Raw genomic sequence first — 18143 nt, forward strand, 5'->3', positions numbered from 1 at the left:
AATGAGGCTGTGTGTGTGTGTGTGTGTGTGTGTGTGTGTGTGTGTACCAGACCATTCTTCCACCTCACCCAGAACCCAATCTCTGTCGCAGGGTCTGTGATTTGCATAACCGGTAGTAGGTGGTGCTTCTTCAGGCAGAGGCAACATGCAAGAACACTCACATTCCACTACTGATGCATACACGGGCACACAGCAGCACACTCACAGCCACGCACACCTATCCATGTGCACACAGGCATTCCCAAAGAGACACGCAGGGACAGTTGCACAAATGCCCCACGGAGGCAGGATACCCACAGGAAGCACACGCTTGCCCGAGAACTCGAGCATATGGGCGCCTGCACACTCAGAGGGAAAGGCACGGCCAGGGGAATAGGAGGACTTGCTCACAGGCTCAGTCGCCCCCAGGAAGCACTTTGCACAGGGTGGCCAATTACCCAGTAGTTGGGCGGGGAGACCCACCTACAAGTGGTCTTCCTCTCCAGACGGTGTGGGGGGGGGGACCCAGACTGCAAGGGGCGTTTCCTAGGGGTCTGGCAGAGTGATCCCTAAGCCAGGTCCCAGACTTGAGGCCCACTCTGACCTTGGAAAGACCCTCAGGCTGGCCCCACCAAGGCCACTAGAGGAGCCAGAGAATGGGAACTGCTGAGTCAGGGCCTGTAGATGTGAAATCGCCTCTCTGACCCCACAGCCCACTGCCCCACCCATCCCCCACTGCTCCACACCCTGCAGCCTATACACACACACACACACACACACACACACCCCATACACACACACACAGACACACAGACACAGACTTGTCCAGCCAGGCACGAGGGCACAGAGAGGCAGGCAGACAGGGGCAGTGACTCAGACTCTCTGAGACCCTTTGAGATGGGTTAAACAGGGATAGGAGGAGGGCAGGAGCAGCGAGAGATGTTAAGAGGGAGCCTCTGTCTCCTGTCCCTACCCCCAGCTCCCTGGGCCACCTTTGACCATCAAGGGCAGGAAAGGTCACCTGGCAGGTGCTGTACCTCCTGCCCCTCCCCCCAACTACAGGAATGTCTCCCCCCAAGGTCCAAGATTCAGACTACCCAACGTAGTTAGGACCCACCACCTCAAGACACCCCCCCCAAAAGGCACCCACCCAGCGTGGCCCTTCTCCCAGGCACAGTCTAGTGGGGACACACGGTGGAGGGAAAATGCAGCAAAGAGAGCGTGTGTGTCTGTACACACGCACACACACGATGTGAAAGCTCATACACCAAATTCACACCCGCAACCGCAAAATGACAGTCACCCGTTACACTCCCGGGGCAGGGCAGACCTGGGCACGCGTCCCCGTACACACACACACTGGGGAGAGGCCAGGCTGGGGCAGAGGGCTGCAGGGATGGAGGCAGCGCGGGAGGCGGGCGGCACAGGGAGCGAGCGAGCTGCTCTTCACAACACAATCGCCGTCTGTTGTTATAGCAACTCAGCCCCCAAATCGTGAAACGGATATTACAGCCTTCAGAGGGGGAAGGGCAGGAGGGGGCTGAGGATGCTGGTGCGAGGGACCCGATGGGGGACAGGACTGGGGGAGCCTGACCAAGGGCGCGGCTGCAGCTGAGAAGTAACAGGATGGGGGGAGGAGGTGACCTCCATGAGGAGTGGGCCAGAAGGAGTGGGGTCTCAAGGGGAGAGGTGGGTAAGGGGTCAGGGGACCCAGAGGGAGGGGCTGAGGCCATGGCTTGGCAGGCAGGAATTGGGGTGCTCAAGCCTCCACCCCCAGGAGAACCCACAGCTGGATAGGGTACACCCCAGGTTGGGGGCTCAGGCGGTAGCTCCCCCACTCTCCCGGGGACTGCCGGAGGCTGGCCCCGCTTCCGAAACTTTGGAAGACCCCCAGTCCACCCTCTTCACCCAGACCAGCCTCGGAAGTGGCCTTAGCCTTCCTCGGGTAGCGGTGACCCCCAGAACCTCTGTGCTGCAAAACTCGGGAGGGAAGAGCTGGGTTGGGAGAGGCCACAGGAGGCTGAGAGCAGGATCAATATGCATTTCCTCTGGAAGTCACCGTCCTTCCGGCTGGCAGCAGCACGGGGGGGGGGGGGGGGGGGGGGGGGAGGCTGCAAGCTCAAGGAGCACACCCCCCACCCTGAGGCATGCAAGCCCGGCAGGGGCTACTGGGGCCTAGGCTGCTGGGGCCCCACCCTCTCCCCTCCCATGTGGCCAGCAGTCTGGGCTGCCCCCTCTCCCCCATGATTCTCTCTGCAGTGAGGTCCCCATTGCGGGAAGGATTCAAGCTGGGGCTGAGAGGCCACCTGTCAAGCAAGGGAATTTCGGCGGTGGGCTGAAGGCTATGCTTATACATGACCACTGGGCCGAGCAATTCTGGGAGCAAAGAAGCACAAGCTTCAAGTTTTAGACGCCCAAGATTCTGGACTCCTGGAGATTCTAGACCCTCCCCCAAATTGTTGTTCCAAGGCTTTTTGGTTCCACAGTTCTAGCCCCCAGTTCTAGTTCCAGACCTCCCAAGATCCTCTGACTACAAAGTTCTAGACTCCAAGACTCTAGTCCCTATGATGACAGTTCCTGTCCCCCAGCCCCCCGCCTCCCCCCCTCCGCTGTGAAGATTCTTGGCTCTGGTGGTCTAGGTTAATTACATGGGCCTTTTTATTCCATCTGGAAAATACAAATATTCACAAGAGTCTGTACAACCTTAGGGACGTCAGCCCTGGCCCAACCTTAGTTGCATGCCACCCTCACCGCCCACCCCCCAGCCCCAGCCTGCTGCCCCAACACCCCAGGCTTTCTGCTGTGGTCCACGTCTTTTTCCAAGGCAGTATGAGTGCTTGATCCAGTCACAGCTGGGAAGGAAAAAACAAAACAACACAAAAAACCGAGGTTGTAAGGAAGACCCTCCCCCAAAAAGTAGGAGTCTGCCTGGTCTGGGCCATTTGGACAGAGCACCTGTTTCCCTGACCCCATCCCCCCCACCCCCCACCCCCAGCGCTCAGTGGCAGAGGCTGTGGAGGGAGGACTCACCATCCATTACAAGTGGATGTCGAAAACGCCGTCCTCCACTGCCTGCACCTCCTCTTCTCGGATCTCTGCAGGGAGGTGGGGGGGATGTCGCAGGAAGAAGTCCTGGGTCCTGGGGCCTTCAGCAGCCCTTCCCCCACTCACAGGAGGCACCCCACCCCATCCCGGAAGCAGACCCATCCACCAAAAATCAAGGCACTGAAGGACCAATCGGCCCCATTTTTGAGGCTGTTTTTCTAAGTTTTCACTCTGCCACGGCTTTTTCACAGCCGTAGACTTGTCAGTGCAGTTTGCTTAAAATGTCAATTTTGTGTGCGTTTCACATTTTAGACCCCAGCACTTCTGGAAGGCTCAATGCAAATGGTTTCATCTTTTCTATTGTTGAGGACTTATGTCAATCCAAACGGCTGTGGTCAACTGCCTTAGACCCCTGTGTAACGTAGCTGCTCAGACTGTTCTCAGCGAAATCATCATTTGGGGAATTGTCATTCAGCAAACTGACCTAAAGCCACCAGAGACCCCAAGAGAGCCACCAAAGATGTTCAGGGCAAGGGACTTTTCTTAGAATGGTATCCAGAGCAGCCAAAAAGGGAAATACAGGCAAATGGCTCAGCCAATTCCCTCTCCAATCCATTGTCAATCCCCCCAACAAAATAAGAGTGTGACTTGGAATCGGTTCTTGTTTGTTTTTGAGGGTTTGTTTTTTTTTTTTTTGTAAACTTTATGCCCAATGTGGGGTTTGAACTCACTACCCTGATATCAAGAGTCGCATGCTCTCTTGACTGAGCCAGCCAGGTGCCCCTGGACTGGAATCTTGAAGCCTCTTTCCCTTTTACTCTTCTTTATGTATTAGCCTCTCTCAGCTTCTGAAGATCGAGGGTTCCTGAGCCCCCTTCTGGCCCCCTCACCTGTTCAACCCTTCTTCGTCGCCCCACCAAAATGATAGAATCACCAACTCTGGAATGGTTTCCATCCTGGATAAGTTAATACTTTGCCAGAATGGCCCTGCCTCCCTCCCTTCACAGGCCAATACAGACTGAGATCTCCTCTTACCTGGAGGCCGGGAGCCTCGCCTCCCGGGGCGGGGCAGGGAGAAGCTGAAGGCTCGATGATGGGTGTGTGTGGGTGAGGGTGAGGGTGCAGACCCCTCCAGACTCACACTCTGCGCCCGGCGCCGGCACTCAACTGACAGGCGGTCTTTACACTGCTTGTGGCAGTTCACACCACACGCTGGGGAGGCAGATGGGGAGCCCAGCCAGGGCCACCGGTCACAACACCCTCATCCCATTCTCCAGGCCTCCACCTCTCCCCAGTTTCTTTTGCTACTGAGCAGCTGCCCCGCCGAAATAAGAATCTCCTTCCAACGTGCTCTCTTCCTCCCACTTGCCAGTCCATGCCCTCTCCAACATTCTCTGTTCCTGGGCAGCTGTCTCACCAAAATAAAAGCCCAGGGGAAGGCTACCCACTTCAATATCATCGTCGTGGCTCTCTGGCTGCAGTGTTCTTCGCTGCTCGGCAAGTGCCCCACCAAAATAAGAATCCCTGGCCAGAGAGTAACTTCCCCCGCCCCCCAAATTCAGCACGCTCCCCCTGCTCACCTCGGCATTTGAGGCCCTGCTTGTAGATGCCCAGGATCTGAAATAGAGGAGGGGGCCGTGCTGGGGAAGAGGTCTTTAGAGCTAATGACTCTACGTCTTCCTTCTCAAGGGCAGGGACTGGGACTGACCCTCTCTGGGGCCCCCTCAGGGCTAGGTAGGCGCGGAACAGCGAGAGGAGAAGCAGGCGGGGTGACAAGGTTTGCCCCGGCCATGAAGGCTCCAGCAGGGGCGGGGCCAGGGGGAGGGCGTGGCGGGCGGAGGGGCCAGGGCTGGAGGGGCGTGGCTTGGGCGGGGGCTCACCAGGGCCTTGCAGTGGCGGCAGGCAACCGGGCGCAAGGAGTTGCTCTCGTGGAAGTTGTGCACGAAGCCCATGCGGCCGCCCAGCACCGAGCTGGAGCGCAGGAAGTAGGAGACCATCTCCTCCCTGCTGATGCAGCCATCCCTGTCGGGGGAGGGGGAGCTCCTCAGGTCGGGCCCTCCCCTGGATCACCCACCACCGGCCTAACCCATCCCACTGGGGAAACTCCCTACCAGGCAAAACATCCTCATCCCGCTCCTGATTTTGGACTCCCCGCGCAGGAAAGAGAACGCTAGCCTTGGAGTCGGGCAGATGCGCGGGCGGCTAACTACTTGTGTGGTCTTGGCCAAGTCACTTCCCCCGGGTTTCCTCCCCAGAGAAATGGGGATCATAATTCCTACCCTGGCCACTTCACAGACTTAGGGTGGACACTAACTAAAAGGGCTGCCATTTGCCCACCAGACCATCAGCCTTTGTTTTCCAAAGTCAGCTCGGGAATGGGCAAGATTGGGAAAAGCTGCCTGTGTCTCATTCTCATGTGAGTGAGTGCTGGAAGGACACCTGCAGTCAGGGTTCCCCACATAATCCTGGGCTGCCCCCAGAACCCTTTTCTCACCCATCAATATATAGTAGGGCAAGAGCGAGCTTGCTCTGGAGACAGACCTCAGTTCAAATTCTGGTCTGCTGCTTCCGGGCTGTGTGACCTTTGGGCTAGTTAATCTCCCTGTGCCTCGGTTTCCGCTTTTACCAGTGGGGACTGTGATTATCCCTGCACATCGGAGGGTTCTTGTGCGGACTCGTGAGGCAGATGCATGGGAAGAGTTTACAACAGTGTCTTTGTAGTTAGCGGGTCCTGGGCCACCAGGAGCTATTTCCAGCAGGGTTGGTCCTTGCTGGAAGCTCCTGCCCATTTTATCTGGGGCTCCGTGACGTGATTCCGGTGACTGACCCTTCAGTTCCATGGGGCATGGGGGCCACTGGCCATCTAGAAAACAGTATCACCCTAGATTCCTACGTCACACAGTACATGAACACTAAAGCCTCACTGAACTGAGAACAGTAATGTAAAAAAATAAAATTATCAAAGTATCTGAAAAGGTGTAAGAGAAGAACTAATTTCCAGGAGATGAGGGCCTTTCTACACGTAACGCAAATCCGAGAAGCCATGAAGAAAAAGACAGACATACTGAGCACACGACATTTTTTTTAAAATTTTATATGGCAAAAGACAACATAAATGACAGACTGGGAGAAAATATTTGCAAACACATTGAACAGCAAAGGGTTAATATTCATTAACAGAGATTCTGAAAATTGATGAGAAAAAGACCAACGAACCCAGTGGAATAATGGAGAAAGAATACGAACAGGCAATCCAGAGAAGAAATATAAAAGGCCAATAAACACATGAAAAGATATCCTACCCCCACTAGTATTGAAGAGATTCAAATTTAACCAAGACACCATTTGCCAATTAGACTGACAGAATTGTCAAGCTTATTATAGCGACCACTGTGGGCAAAGATGTCGGAAAATGGGCATTTGGCTCACTGCTGATGGGGGTGCAAGCTGGCACGACCTTGCCTGAGGTCACTTTGGCAGTCTCTTTCCTAATTTAGAATGTGCATATCTTTTGATCCAATTATCCCACTTCTAGGAATTTCTCCTGCGGAAATAGTGGCCTGGGTGCAAGGGTACAAAGACGTTCACAGCAGCATGGCGTATATTAATAGCGAAAAACTGGGAACAGTCTACACGTCCGTCAGCAGGAGAATGGTGAGGCCAATGACGGCCCAGCTACACAGTGGGGCTACGCAGCAGCTATTCTAAAGAATGAGGTCGTTCTGCATGAAAGCTGTCCACGATAAAGGGTTAAGCGGAACACAAAAACAAGAGCAAAAAAACCAAGATGTGCGGTTCCATCACGACAGTGATTGATAAAACAACAACAATAACGACAACACAAAACCCTGAAAATCCTACGGCTACAAATACATAGATCCTAGTTAAAAGACGCCCACATTTGCTTTAAGTGCCTAAGTGAGTTTGCAAGAAAGAAGTGGAAATCCCCAAGTTGCAGAACAAAGAGCGAGCTTCAAGCTGACGCAGGGAGTGGGGACCAGATGCTGAGGCTGCCCTGGGAGGGGTTTGCTGGTCTCCCCAGTGAGCCCGGTGCTGCTGGGTTTTGATACCCAGACAGGCTGGGCACAAGGTTTGGGGCGTGCAGAAGGTGGGGAGTTAAGGCTGAGACCCCTGAGCGAAGCTATATCCAAGGTCTCCAAGGGCTGCACTCTCACTGAAAGTGTGACCCGGAAAAAAATCCACCCGCCCACCCAGGGACCTAACCTAGAACTTGGTCTCGATTCTGGGTGCCAAACAAAGGAACCAGCACCATGGGCAGAGCCAGACCTATACCATAATCCTGTTTGTCCGTGGAGCCGACCCAGACAGACAAAATCTGTATCAGCTCACACTTAATGTGGGAAAAAAGACTGGAAGGATACCCTGTTGCCAAACCAGTAACATTGCTAACATGTTACTAAGGCTAATATAACTTCTCCTGATGGCAAAGACCGGGAAAGGAGGAAGGGAACCGTCACGTCTTACTTCAGAGGCTTTGTTCACTATAAATCTATTTTACTACCTGGATTTCTTTTTTACCACGGAGTTTTGCAGTATGAAAAAAAACCCAGATTTTTGAAATATGAATAACATTAAAATATAACTCGACCTGAGACGGACTGTAAATTTTGACTGGAGTTTTGTCTGCTCAGCAAAACGGGGATATGAACATGTTGCAGGGGGCATGTTTAACCTACTTCAGAAAACCAGCTGTTTGTCCAAATTGTCAGTATGTGAATTGTTGATAAGCAAGTGGGTGCTGCTAATTACAGGCCTTTCTTTTCTATTCATTAAAACAGGCTACCCAGGAGTTGAACTTGCCCACACTTTTTGCCAGCTGTGAGTTCCACAAATAAAGCGACATTTATGTCCCCAGGCCACAGTCTTTGCAAGATTCAGGTGGAGCCCCCCCATCTGTCTGAATGAGTGAGGCAACCCTGCGTAGCCACAGCTGGCAGCCTCTCCCCCCTCCCCGCCCCAAATAAGAGCCCCTCCCCACATTGGTAGCTTCCTCTGCCGAGATCATCTGGTTCACGGCCTCCTCTCGCACAGGAGGAAGCTGAAACCGGAGGGGAAGTGAGCCTGCCTTCCCTCTCCCCCAGCCCCCAGCCCTCCTCACTGGTTCTGGTCGAGGTCCCCAAAGGCGCTGAGGTAAGGGAAGTTCCCACGGATGATCTGGAACTCTTCCTGTGAGATGTGGCCGTCCCCATCGACGTCAAAGTTCCGGAACACGGACTGGAGCACACAGAAGGACACACAAGGGCAGGAGCAGAAAACAAGCACCAGTCCCGTCCTGCCCACATTCCCAGTCCGCATTAGGGGGGTGCCTCAGATGCGGGCGGCTCTCCACCTGCCCTTTTCTCCCCCTCTTCCGTACTCCCGCCCCAACCCCCCCCCCCCCACTGGCTATGCCCCTTGCCTTCTGGGCACTGAGCACTGAGCGCTGGCCCTTGAACGTGGCACTGGTGTGGCTCTGAGGGTAGTGGCCTGGCAAAACCACTCTTGATTTTGGACCACTATGGACCTGTCCCCCAGCCCCTCAGATGCCATGGTGGCTGCCACCGAGTCTCACCTCCACCATCTTCTCGATGTGCTCCACCATGAGTGCCTGATCCAGCTTGGGTTTGGCAGCTGAGGTCCACTCATCCAGCACTGGGGGCCGGGGAGGTGGGGTGCAGCTTGTGGGGCTGGTTGGCTATGGGAACGGTCCGGCCTGAGTGAGGGCCAGAGGGATGGAGCCCAAGGCCCAGGGGGAGCAGGCGGGGGGGAAGCCCCAGGGAGAAGGGAGCCCACCCAACAAGCAGGAGAGGTGAGGTAGCCTCTAAGAGCTCTGCTTGCCCTCACGGCCTGGGATTTTCAGGAAGGGCAGAGGTAGGGGAGGAAGACGTTGGGCAGAGTGGGGAAGCAGCGAGTCCCTATCTCACCGAGGACTTGGAGCGTGGCTCCCGTTGCAGGGACAGCTGGTAGAGTTCATCCTCCGTCTGATACTGATCCAGAGATACCTAGGACACACACAGGTCCGATTGCACCCACTGCCCCCACTGCCCTCAGGAGCCCACTGTCCAGAGCCCAGGGTCCTAGGTCCACCTAGAGGCCACAGCTCAGCCTGGAACCCAGTCCAGAAGCTAGACTCAGGACAAAGGCCAGCTTAGAACATGCCCCAGCAGGGCACCTGGGTGGCTCAGCCAGTTAAGCGTCCAGCTCTGGCCTCAGGTCATGAGATGGAACCAGCAACCACATCCCGGCCTAGCACACGGACCAGAACCCACATCTTGGCGCAAACCCAGAGCACAATGTACTGCCAAGAATCCAGCCACGAATCCAGGTCAGAACGCAGCCAAGAGCCCTGAGATTAAGCCCCAACCTAGAACCCAACCCAGCGTCCAGAATCCAGGTCAGATTTCAATCCTGATCCCAGTCCAGAGCCTAGAAACAACTAAGAATTCACTCTAATCCCAAAACCCAAGCCCCAGCTCCATGTCTAGTACCTAGTCCAGATCTAGACTAGAACCTCACTCTCGTCCTAGACCCCGAAACCAAGTCCAAGTCTGGGCTCGAGCTCAAGACCATGTTTAGAAACCAGCCCCGCACCCAGAATCCCAGAGCTGGGCCCCAAGCCTTGAACACAACCCATTCCCAGGAACTCAACCCAGGACCCAGGCCCAGCTTCAAGGCCCAGCACAAAAAGCCCACATGGCAGCCTCGAGATCAGACCTCTGTCCACAGCCCCATCCAGAGCCTGGAACTCATCTCAGAGCCCACTCCAGATCCTGGAGCCCAGGCTGGATCTCAGTCCCTCGATCAGAACCTCAAGCTCCAGGCCAAGACCGCAGCCTTGCACCAGCCCAAGACCGGGTGTGGCTGTCCACCCTGGTACCCAGGCCCCCAGCATCCCTGCTCCCAGTCCCTCACCGTGAGCAGACTCAGCAGATCAGGGTTGGCCTGCACTGGCGGCCGAAGGCTGGTCACCATGGCCAGCTCCTCCAGGATGCTGAACAGCTGCTTCATCTTGGCCCCGTTGAGTCGGGTGCGGGCGGGGTCCAGCCAGTCAGGCAGTGCCAGCTGCAGGGCCACCAAGTCCTTGAGGTGTACGCCCAGGATGGGAAAGCGGAAGCCCACACAGGCGGCCAGACGGCGACGGTAGTTGCTGTAGTTGCCGGTGGCCGTCACTAGTTCTGTCAGACCTTCCCAGAGCTGGGGGAGGGGGCAGGGGGAGAAGGCAGAGGGTCACACACACACACACACACACACACACACACACACATCACTGGCTCAACTACCCTCCCACCCCACCCGCCCCCCAGCCCTGGAAATGTGGGAGAAGATGAGGAGTCAGAGTCAGGGAGGGGTGAAAGGTTAAAAATCCTCCCTCACTGTCCCCCGACAGTGTCTCCCTTAGCCCCCCCCCGGGGGGGGTCAGAGTTCATAGGTCATGAGCTCAAGGGAACACCCGCTGACAAATACCACACCTGTGCCCCAGGCCTGGGCATGGACTATCATCAACATCTCACAAGAGAAGAAACTGAGGCTCAGGGGGGCAAACAGCACAGGAGAAAGGTCTGGAAGAATGTTCCTAGCTGTGTGGGTTGTGACAGCCCGCACTGGAAAGCCCCCAGATGTTCGACGGAACAGTAGATCTCTACAGCGCGGTAGACTCACGATAGAATATCGTGTGGCGACGGAAGCGAATGAGCAACTGCCCCAAGTAGCAGAATGTAAGCATGAAAGAAGCAAGGCATAAAATAACATACAACAGGATTCCATTCATAGAACACCCAAAAGCAGGAGACAAAAACCCCGCGTTGTTTGGAGAGTCGTGCGTAAGTGGTAAAGCTCTAAAGAAAAAGCAAGGCCATCGTCATTACGAAAGTCATGACATCGGTTACCTCTGATGGGGAGGGAGCTATGCTCTAAGGTGCTGGGAGCTTCGGGGGCTGCCATTGTTCTAATTCTTGACCTGGGTGGTAGTTACACGGGTGTTTTCTTTATAATTTTTCTTTAATCTGTACATATGCTTTCTATACGTCTCTATACGTATGTCACCCAATATGTGAAAAGATAAAGGAAGAGAAAAGCGCAAACTTTGGGGTCAGGCAGACCTGGGAGCCCCCACTCCGCCACTCTCACTGTGAAACCAATGAAGAGCATTGAACCCCTCTGAGCCTCAGTTTCTGTATCTGTCAAATGGGGACAGGAGTGCCCAGCCCCCAATTTGGGAGGCCGGGAGTTCTCAGTGAGGCCAGACCTGGGAAGTCTGGCCCAGGGCTTGACGAAGCTCTTCCCCTGACACCCCCTGGGTCCCAGGCACCTTGATGGTTTCAGGGCTAACATGACTGTGGGTCTCCTTGAGGCGGGAGATGGAGCTGTGGCTCAGGCCTCCGACCACCGCCATCAGTGTGTTGAAATTCTGCAACTGGAGCAGCTTCTGGGGGGGGGAGGCAGACAAGGAGGGGCAAGGCAACGAGTCACTGGACAAGGCCCAGGATTTGGCCGGAGAGGAGGCAGTGGGTGAGCGGAAAGGAGGGACTCGCCCTCCTGGCGCCCTGGGAGCTAGGGAGAGGGGGAGGGGCAAGCACCTCAGCCACGTGGACAAAGTGCGTGATGACCAGCGCCCGCTGAGGGGCCGTGGGCTTGCTGAGGACCATCAGCTGCACCCACTGCGAGACACTGTTGAAGAGGGAGATGAATCGCTCCAGGACCGGGTTGTCCACGGTGCAGCCGTGAGTCACGAAACTGTGATAGTCCTGGAACTGGGGGCAGGAGTGGCCTCAGCCCCTTTGGGCCCCTCCCCTCATGGATGGCCACTCCTCACCCTCTAGCTGCCCTCGGTCGGTTACCCTGAAAGCCCCGACCCACCCCGTGACCCTGCCTACCCCAGGGACCCCGCTCCTCCCGGGACCCTCTCCCCAGCCCACAGTCCACACCCTGACCGAAGGGCCTGGGGCCGCACCAGAATCTTGCAGAAGGAGCGATACTCCAGGTAGGTGAGGTGCTCTGCCAGCTCCAAGGGCTCCAGGTGGTCGAACAACAGGGACATCTTTCGCTTTTTCTGTCCTACAGGGTTCCGCTGGGTCACCTGCCTCTTCCACTTGTAGGTGGGGCTGGGAGGTGGGGCAGGGGCAGTGAGCCCTTTGCTGGAGACGCCCCACCCCGAGCGGCCCCACACTCACGCAGACACACCCCTCATGCTGACGGAGGACCGACGCAGTGTGAGGCACTGTGCGGGACACGGAGGTCCCCCGTCCCAGCACCTCCTGCAATCTCCCCCTTGTCATGCACTCAGGCACTGCGCTAGGCGCTGGAGGGACGGAGAGGAGCAAGACACAGTTCCCGCCCACGAGGAGCTCACAGTCTACTGAGGGAAACAGACACAGAGACAATCACAGAACAGCGTGGCACGTACATGGGCACGGGGCGGTGGGGGAGGGGGGCTGCACACAGTGCCGCAGGGGAACACAGGAGGGACTGGCGAATTCTGCCCTGGGCGCCCTCCGAGCCCTCCGAGCCCACAGACACTCCACACTTGAGCGGAGTCTTCACAACACAGAGAGGCAGGCAAGGGGACCCAGACAGGCGGAGCACCATGGTGGGCAGGCAGGCAAGGCTGGAGAATGGCGAGTGGACCGTGCAGCTGTGGTATGAAGGGCGTGGGATGGGAGTGGGCTGTGGGAGATGCGGCAGGATCGCCAAGCCGCCAGAGACTACCACCAAAGGCCTTAATCCCCGGCCGAGACATCGTGAAGGTGACAAGGAGCCATAGATTTTCAAGCAAGAGAGTGACATGACCCTCACTCATTCAATTCAACAAACATTTATTAAGCACAGATGGTGTGGGATGCTGAGTGCCCTCCCCAGCCCTCTAGCTCGCCCCACGCACACGCTCTCGATGTCAATGAGGCTGCTGTGCCGCCGGTTCCCTTCTTGGTCGAGCAGAGCCTTCAGCTCCTTGATCTGCTCAGCGAGCTCAGGGTTCAAGTCAAACTCTGCTGGGAATGCTGAGATCCAGTACCTGCTAGAAGCTTCGAGTCACCCAAGGCAGCCCTTCCCCCACCGTCCCCGGAGACTGGAGCTCCCCAGAGAGGGGGAAAGAGCTCCAAACTGTGGTTCCCCCACCTCCAGGCTCATTCCTTCCCCACCCCCGCTGGGCAGATCTGAAAACCCAGGCCCAGACCAGCCAGCAAGGGGCAAGCCTGCGGCAGCACATCCGCCATGGACAGAGCCGGGGCTCAACCCCCACGACCAGTGCCCTTTCCCACTCCTTCAGGCCAGGCTGAAGCCTGAGAGAAGGGAGCAAGAGGAGGGGACGAAGCCCCAACAGTTAGACTCACCTGACCAGGTGGCACGTTTTCACCTGCAGCGAATTGGAGTTGTCCTTCCGGGATTGTTGGTAGGTGAAGGAGAGTTAAGGAAATCTAGAATGGAAACTAATTCTAGAAAGGGAGGCAGGGGTAGGGTTCCCAGTTCTGCAGGGAGGCGGAAGGCCCGGCCTGGTCCTAGGAGAAATGCCGGGGGCGGGATCTGGGGCGGGGCCGGTCGGAAAGGGGCTGAAGGCGGAGGTGAGGGGTGAGCTTTGGAAGGGTGCATAGCTGGGAAGGGGGCTAGGTTCTGGGCGTGGCTGAAAGCACGGCCTGGGTCCTGGGAGAGGCCGCAGGAGGGACCTGGGCTGGGAGTAGGGACAGGTCCTAGACTGTAGGGAGCAGGAGAGCAAAGCCCAGGTTGGGGAGGGGGCGGGAGGGGGCGGAGCCTGAGTCGAGCGGAGGAAAGGGGTGGAGCCTAGGCCGTGGAGAAAGGCTGGGCCAAGCCCGAATTCTAGGACACAGGAGGGGCTCACGCTCTAGAAGCGCAGCCCAGTCTGGGCCTGGGCCGGGCAGCCAGGCTCCCGCATGGGCTGGGACTGCGCGGCCCACGGTGAGGCGTGCGAAGGATATATGTGGAGCAGTTTTGCCGCCAGCTGCGAGGAAGGGATGTACCACGGGTGCATCATGAGGAACATACGCACCAGCTGAGGGTCCCGCACCTTCCCGGAGTCATCTAACTCCGAGGGGTCAGAGAGAAGCGGGCTGACTCTTCGTCCCGGAGCTGGGGTCCCTCCAGCCTACCTCACAGCCCGCCGGATAGCTGGCCCCCCGCCCAACACCTGCTTTCCCAGGACTCTGAAACCAGTAGGCAGATGAGAGAGAAAAGGTAGGGTGGGAAAGGGATAAGGCAGGATCCGAAGAACTGGAGGAGGGGAGCGTCTGATCCGGCCCATCGTCCCGAGGGGAACCAGCTGGGGCGGAAGAAGCCCGGGTTCCCCAGGGTCAGGAATCCAGAGGTCATTTCCTGAGTGCTTGGGGGAAGGGGCACCCCTTCACCAGATAAGCTGCCCCCCATCAGCCGGAAACAGCTCCCAGGCCAGAGATAGAGAGTTCCTCCGGATCCTCCAGGGAGACAGATAATGCTCCTCATGGGCCACAGTCTGGGGACCCCATCCCTCTCCCTTCCACGCCAGCATACTAGGGAAGGGCAACAATCTTTCTGAAGCGTGTAGATCTCTCTACCCTGTGATGAAGAGCAGGCTTTCGTTAAAAAGGTTGCAGGATTCGGAACTGGGTGGGTCTAGGCCGGGGGTCTGTCCTGGGAAGCAGGGGCCCCGATTCAGGCTCGGGGCTGGGCTCAGGCTGGGCGTGCCCTCCCGTGCCACTCACCGAAGGCTTCGATGCAGCCGCGGAGCAGCTCCTCCACTGTGCAGCCCTTGTCCAGATCTAGGGTGCCCGCCATGGCTGCCGGAGCGGGTAGGCTGGGCCAAGCTGCACTCCGGAGCCTCCCAGGGGGCTCGGACCGGACCCCTGTCCCGGGAGAGGCAGAGAGGGAGTCTGCGGAGGCGCGGGCTGGGGGCGGGGGGTTCGAGTCGCCCGGCGGGCAGGGGCGGGGCGGGGCGGGCACGCCCCCTGCTGGGCAGGGGCGGAGTCGTCCGCTGCGGCCACTCCCGGGGTTAAACGGTCTGGCCCGGGATGGTGCAACCCACCAGTTGGGAAACCGACCCGCCAAGAGGCTTCCGGCTCACCCTCGGAGTCACGGGAAGGCCGAGGGGCTCCCCGGGGATGGGGACGAGCCAGGACTCCGGGGACCGGTTTGTGCCCCAGCCCCTGGTAGGCCCTCTTCCCCTCGCGCCCTCTCCCCACAGGCACCTGCAGCACCCCGCGGCTCGGCTCCGCGCCCCTCCCGCTTCCCTCCCGCCACAGCCTCCCTTCCCCCGCAGGGTTATTTTGGGAACCTAGAGCCTGAGGGGACCTCGGAGGAATTTCTCCCTGGGATGGGAGGGAGGGAGGAACCCAGGCGTCCTGCCCGCATCGCCCCCTCCCGGGCTCCCGGGCTCCCGGGGACGGGAGGCGGGGCTGTGGCAGCCCCCAGGGGCCTGCCCTTGGGGAGGCGAGCTGGAGTGGAGAACATTCCTGGGGCGGGGTGGGGTGGGGGGAGCCCGCTGCGGCCGGGAGGCGTCAGCGGGAAGCCTGGGCCTGGGAACCGCGCGCTCCAAAGCCACCTCCTCAGTGAAGGCCCCAGGGGTCCAGGCTCAGCCCTTCAGCGGACCGTCTTCCTCCCCAGCCGAGTTCCTGACCCAGGCCCCCACACTGCACGGCCGAACTGTGCGCGCACACAGAGGCCGGCCACATTCGAGCACACAGAGTTGGTTGCCCAGAAGGGGGCGCTAGCGCCGTGAGGGGTGGAGAATGCCTGGCTAAACCCACCAGCAACTCCAGTCACTGGCAGGGTCATACGCACCCATGCAGGGACACACACTCATTCTATGCCCGAGGCCAGGGGCCCACATTGGGGAATAGGACACCCCCCACACACACACTTGCCTCCCATCCTCTGTCTCCTACACACAATGGCACTCACACCCCGCACACACCTGCAGGAAGGAACTCTCCGGCACACATAACCCAGCCTCCTAGCCCAGAATGCAGACCCGCAGAGGAGGCCAGTTCCCGGACTTGCAGCTCACTCGAGTCAGGCTAGCCTGGAGTTCCGCGGCCACAGAGGCGCTGCAATCGGACACGTGTGCACACACACAAGACAGGGCACCTACACGCATGCACACTCCCACACAAACACACACCTCCATGGGTGCGCACACACGCCCATTCCGCCCCCCCCCCTTCATCCGCAGTCCAGGACAAGCTCTGCGGCCGCAACGCCCTGACCAGACCCCTCATCCCCGGACGCTGGCAGGGCCTGGCCCCACGAAAAGGTACCCGCCCCTACACAAACTCCCCCGGGCTGGAGGGGGGCTCCTCTCCTGAGTTCTCTGGCGGACTTTTCCTAGGAGCCACCCATAGCCAACCCCGACTAGCCCTGCCGCTGCCTCGCTGTGTGACCTTGAGAGTCACTTGGCCTCTCGGAGCCTCAATTTTCTCATCTGTCAAATGGGGGGGTCCGCGGGAGAAGGTCCCGCTAAGACGTGACTGGGAAGAGCCGGGTGCGCCGCAGATGCCGCCCCCTCCCGCGGGTTATCCAGGCTCTCTCCCTCCCACCCCGGACCCGGCCTCAGACTCCGCACCCACCAATCCACCCGCTGCCCCCAGCCCGCCTGCGTCGCCGGGGGGTGGGGGGGTGGCTAGGGGCCGGGCCCTCTTCTGCCCAGCGCCCCGCCCGCTCTCGCTCACTCACTCTTGGGACCCGTGGCACGGAGCCCGCACCCGGCCGGGCCGGCGCCACCTCCGTGCGCTCCCGCCCGCCGGCCTCGCTGCGGCTGCGGCTCCCGCCTGCTCTCCGCGCCGCGGCCCCGCTTCCCGCCGCCCCGCCCCCGCGCCGCGGCCGCCCCCTCCCCTCCCCTCCCCTCCCTCCCCTGCGCGGGGCTCCGCACCGCCGGCTGCGCCTCCCCCACCGGGGGCTCCCTCTCGCCCCGCACGCGGCGGTCCCTGCGGCAGCTTAACCCCTCCCCTGCCGCGCCGCCCGGGAGGCCAGGGCCGCGGGCTGGGGCTGCGCCACCCGCCGCGCCGAGGGTGGGCGAGCGGAGGTCAGGCCTCGCGGGACGTGGAGGGGGCAACTAAACCGAGGGCCCTCTCCCCCCACCCAGACGCCCCTATGCCCCCCGCCCTGCCTGGTGTTGGGCGGAGGAAGCCGGGAGGGGCAGGAAGCGGACTGCGGTGGGGAAGGGGCGCCCCGCCCAGCCCCCGGCCCGGGTTCCTGTTTTCGAGACAAACCGTTCCCACGGGGCTAACCGGACCCGGGGCCGGGCGTCTTCCTGCGGGCAGAGGTGGGGCACAGACCTGGTAGAGATCGGGGGTGTGGGGACAGCGGGTTCTTGTGATAGCCTGGAGGAGGGGCTAGGAACATTTTGGGGACAGGGGCCTGTGGGAGGGAGGAATGAAAACGTGGCTACCTGAAAACGTGGCCTCGATGTCTGGGGATGGGGGCGGGGGGCTCCAGTTCACACAGGGGGGACGGGCCTCGGAAGCCTGGCTCCCCACGGGGCCAGATGGGAAGGGGCAGCTGCAAGCCGCGGGTGGGTTCAGCGCAGCTTGAAGACTGGAGACCTACGTGCGGGTCCCCCCACCCCCGGCAGGGAGGAGCTTGGGAGGGGCAGCCACAGGCAGTTGGGGTCCCCACAAGCCAGGCCTAGGGGAGCCGGTAACCATTTCCGGCCGTTTGGGTTCAAACACACTCACTGTGAAACCACGGGCCCCAAACCTGACTTTCGAGGCTTGCCCCTTCCTGCCTCAGGGCTACGGAGGCAGGACCTCCCCCACACCTCAATCTTCGTAATATGAGGCCCACAGAAAGAGGCCCTTTCTGGTCCTCAGTTTCCCCAAAGTGGGGGTGGAGCCAACACTGGCCTAGCCTAGTCGGTCTGTGAGTGTACCCCGCCCTAACTCTCCCGACTTTAGACCAAGCGTAGCCACCTGCTTAGAGACCCTTAAACGCCGCAGTGGGGCGGGGCTAAGGGCGGAGTCAAGAGGGCGCCAACCACCCACAGGCTCCTCCCCCTCCCAAGTCCTGCCCTGGATAGCGTGGATCCTCGGTAGTCCGGGAGGCCCAAGTCCCGATCCCGGCCCCGGTGGGCCCCACCCAGGAGACGCCCCGCCCTCGGCCAGCCTGGCAGGCCGCTGACCTAGTATGGACACGGCTCTGGG

General features: G+C 59.3%; 1 protein-coding gene across 13 annotated transcripts; it reads right to left on the reverse strand.

The window, feature by feature from the left end:
• Window positions 1-2613: 2613 nt before the first annotated feature.
• Window positions 2614-17411, reverse strand: RASGRP2 (RAS guanyl releasing protein 2). 13 transcript variants are annotated; one of them, XM_045775510.2, is made up of 17 exons: window positions 17393-17411; window positions 14712-14852; window positions 13953-14055; window positions 13353-13415; window positions 12902-13036; window positions 11975-12125; window positions 11601-11774; window positions 11333-11449; window positions 9937-10218; window positions 8949-9026; window positions 8597-8719; window positions 8144-8259; window positions 4905-5046; window positions 4605-4641; window positions 4060-4236; window positions 3010-3074; window positions 2614-2831 (listed from the first exon to the last, which is right to left on the reverse strand). In XM_045775510.2, exons 2-16 carry the CDS (start codon window positions 14782-14784, stop codon window positions 3016-3018), a joined length of 1830 nt encoding a protein of 609 aa, XP_045631466.1. In that variant the 5' UTR covers window positions 14785-14852; window positions 17393-17411; the 3' UTR covers window positions 2614-2831; window positions 3010-3015. The 13 variants fall into 13 exon arrangements, with proteins under 13 accessions (XP_045631466.1, XP_045631467.1, XP_045631465.1 ...); XM_045775511.2 differs by lacking the exon at window positions 17393-17411 and adding an exon at window positions 17214-17263; XM_045775509.2 differs by lacking the exon at window positions 17393-17411 and adding an exon at window positions 16874-17071.
• Between the last annotated feature and the right edge of the window lie 732 nt (window positions 17412-18143).

The sequence above is a fragment of the Ursus americanus genome, chromosome 24 (genome assembly GCF_024610735.1).
Source record: "Ursus americanus isolate L20-20 chromosome 24, mUrsAme1.1.p, whole genome shotgun sequence".
Taxonomy (NCBI): domain Eukaryota; kingdom Metazoa; phylum Chordata; class Mammalia; order Carnivora; family Ursidae; genus Ursus; species Ursus americanus.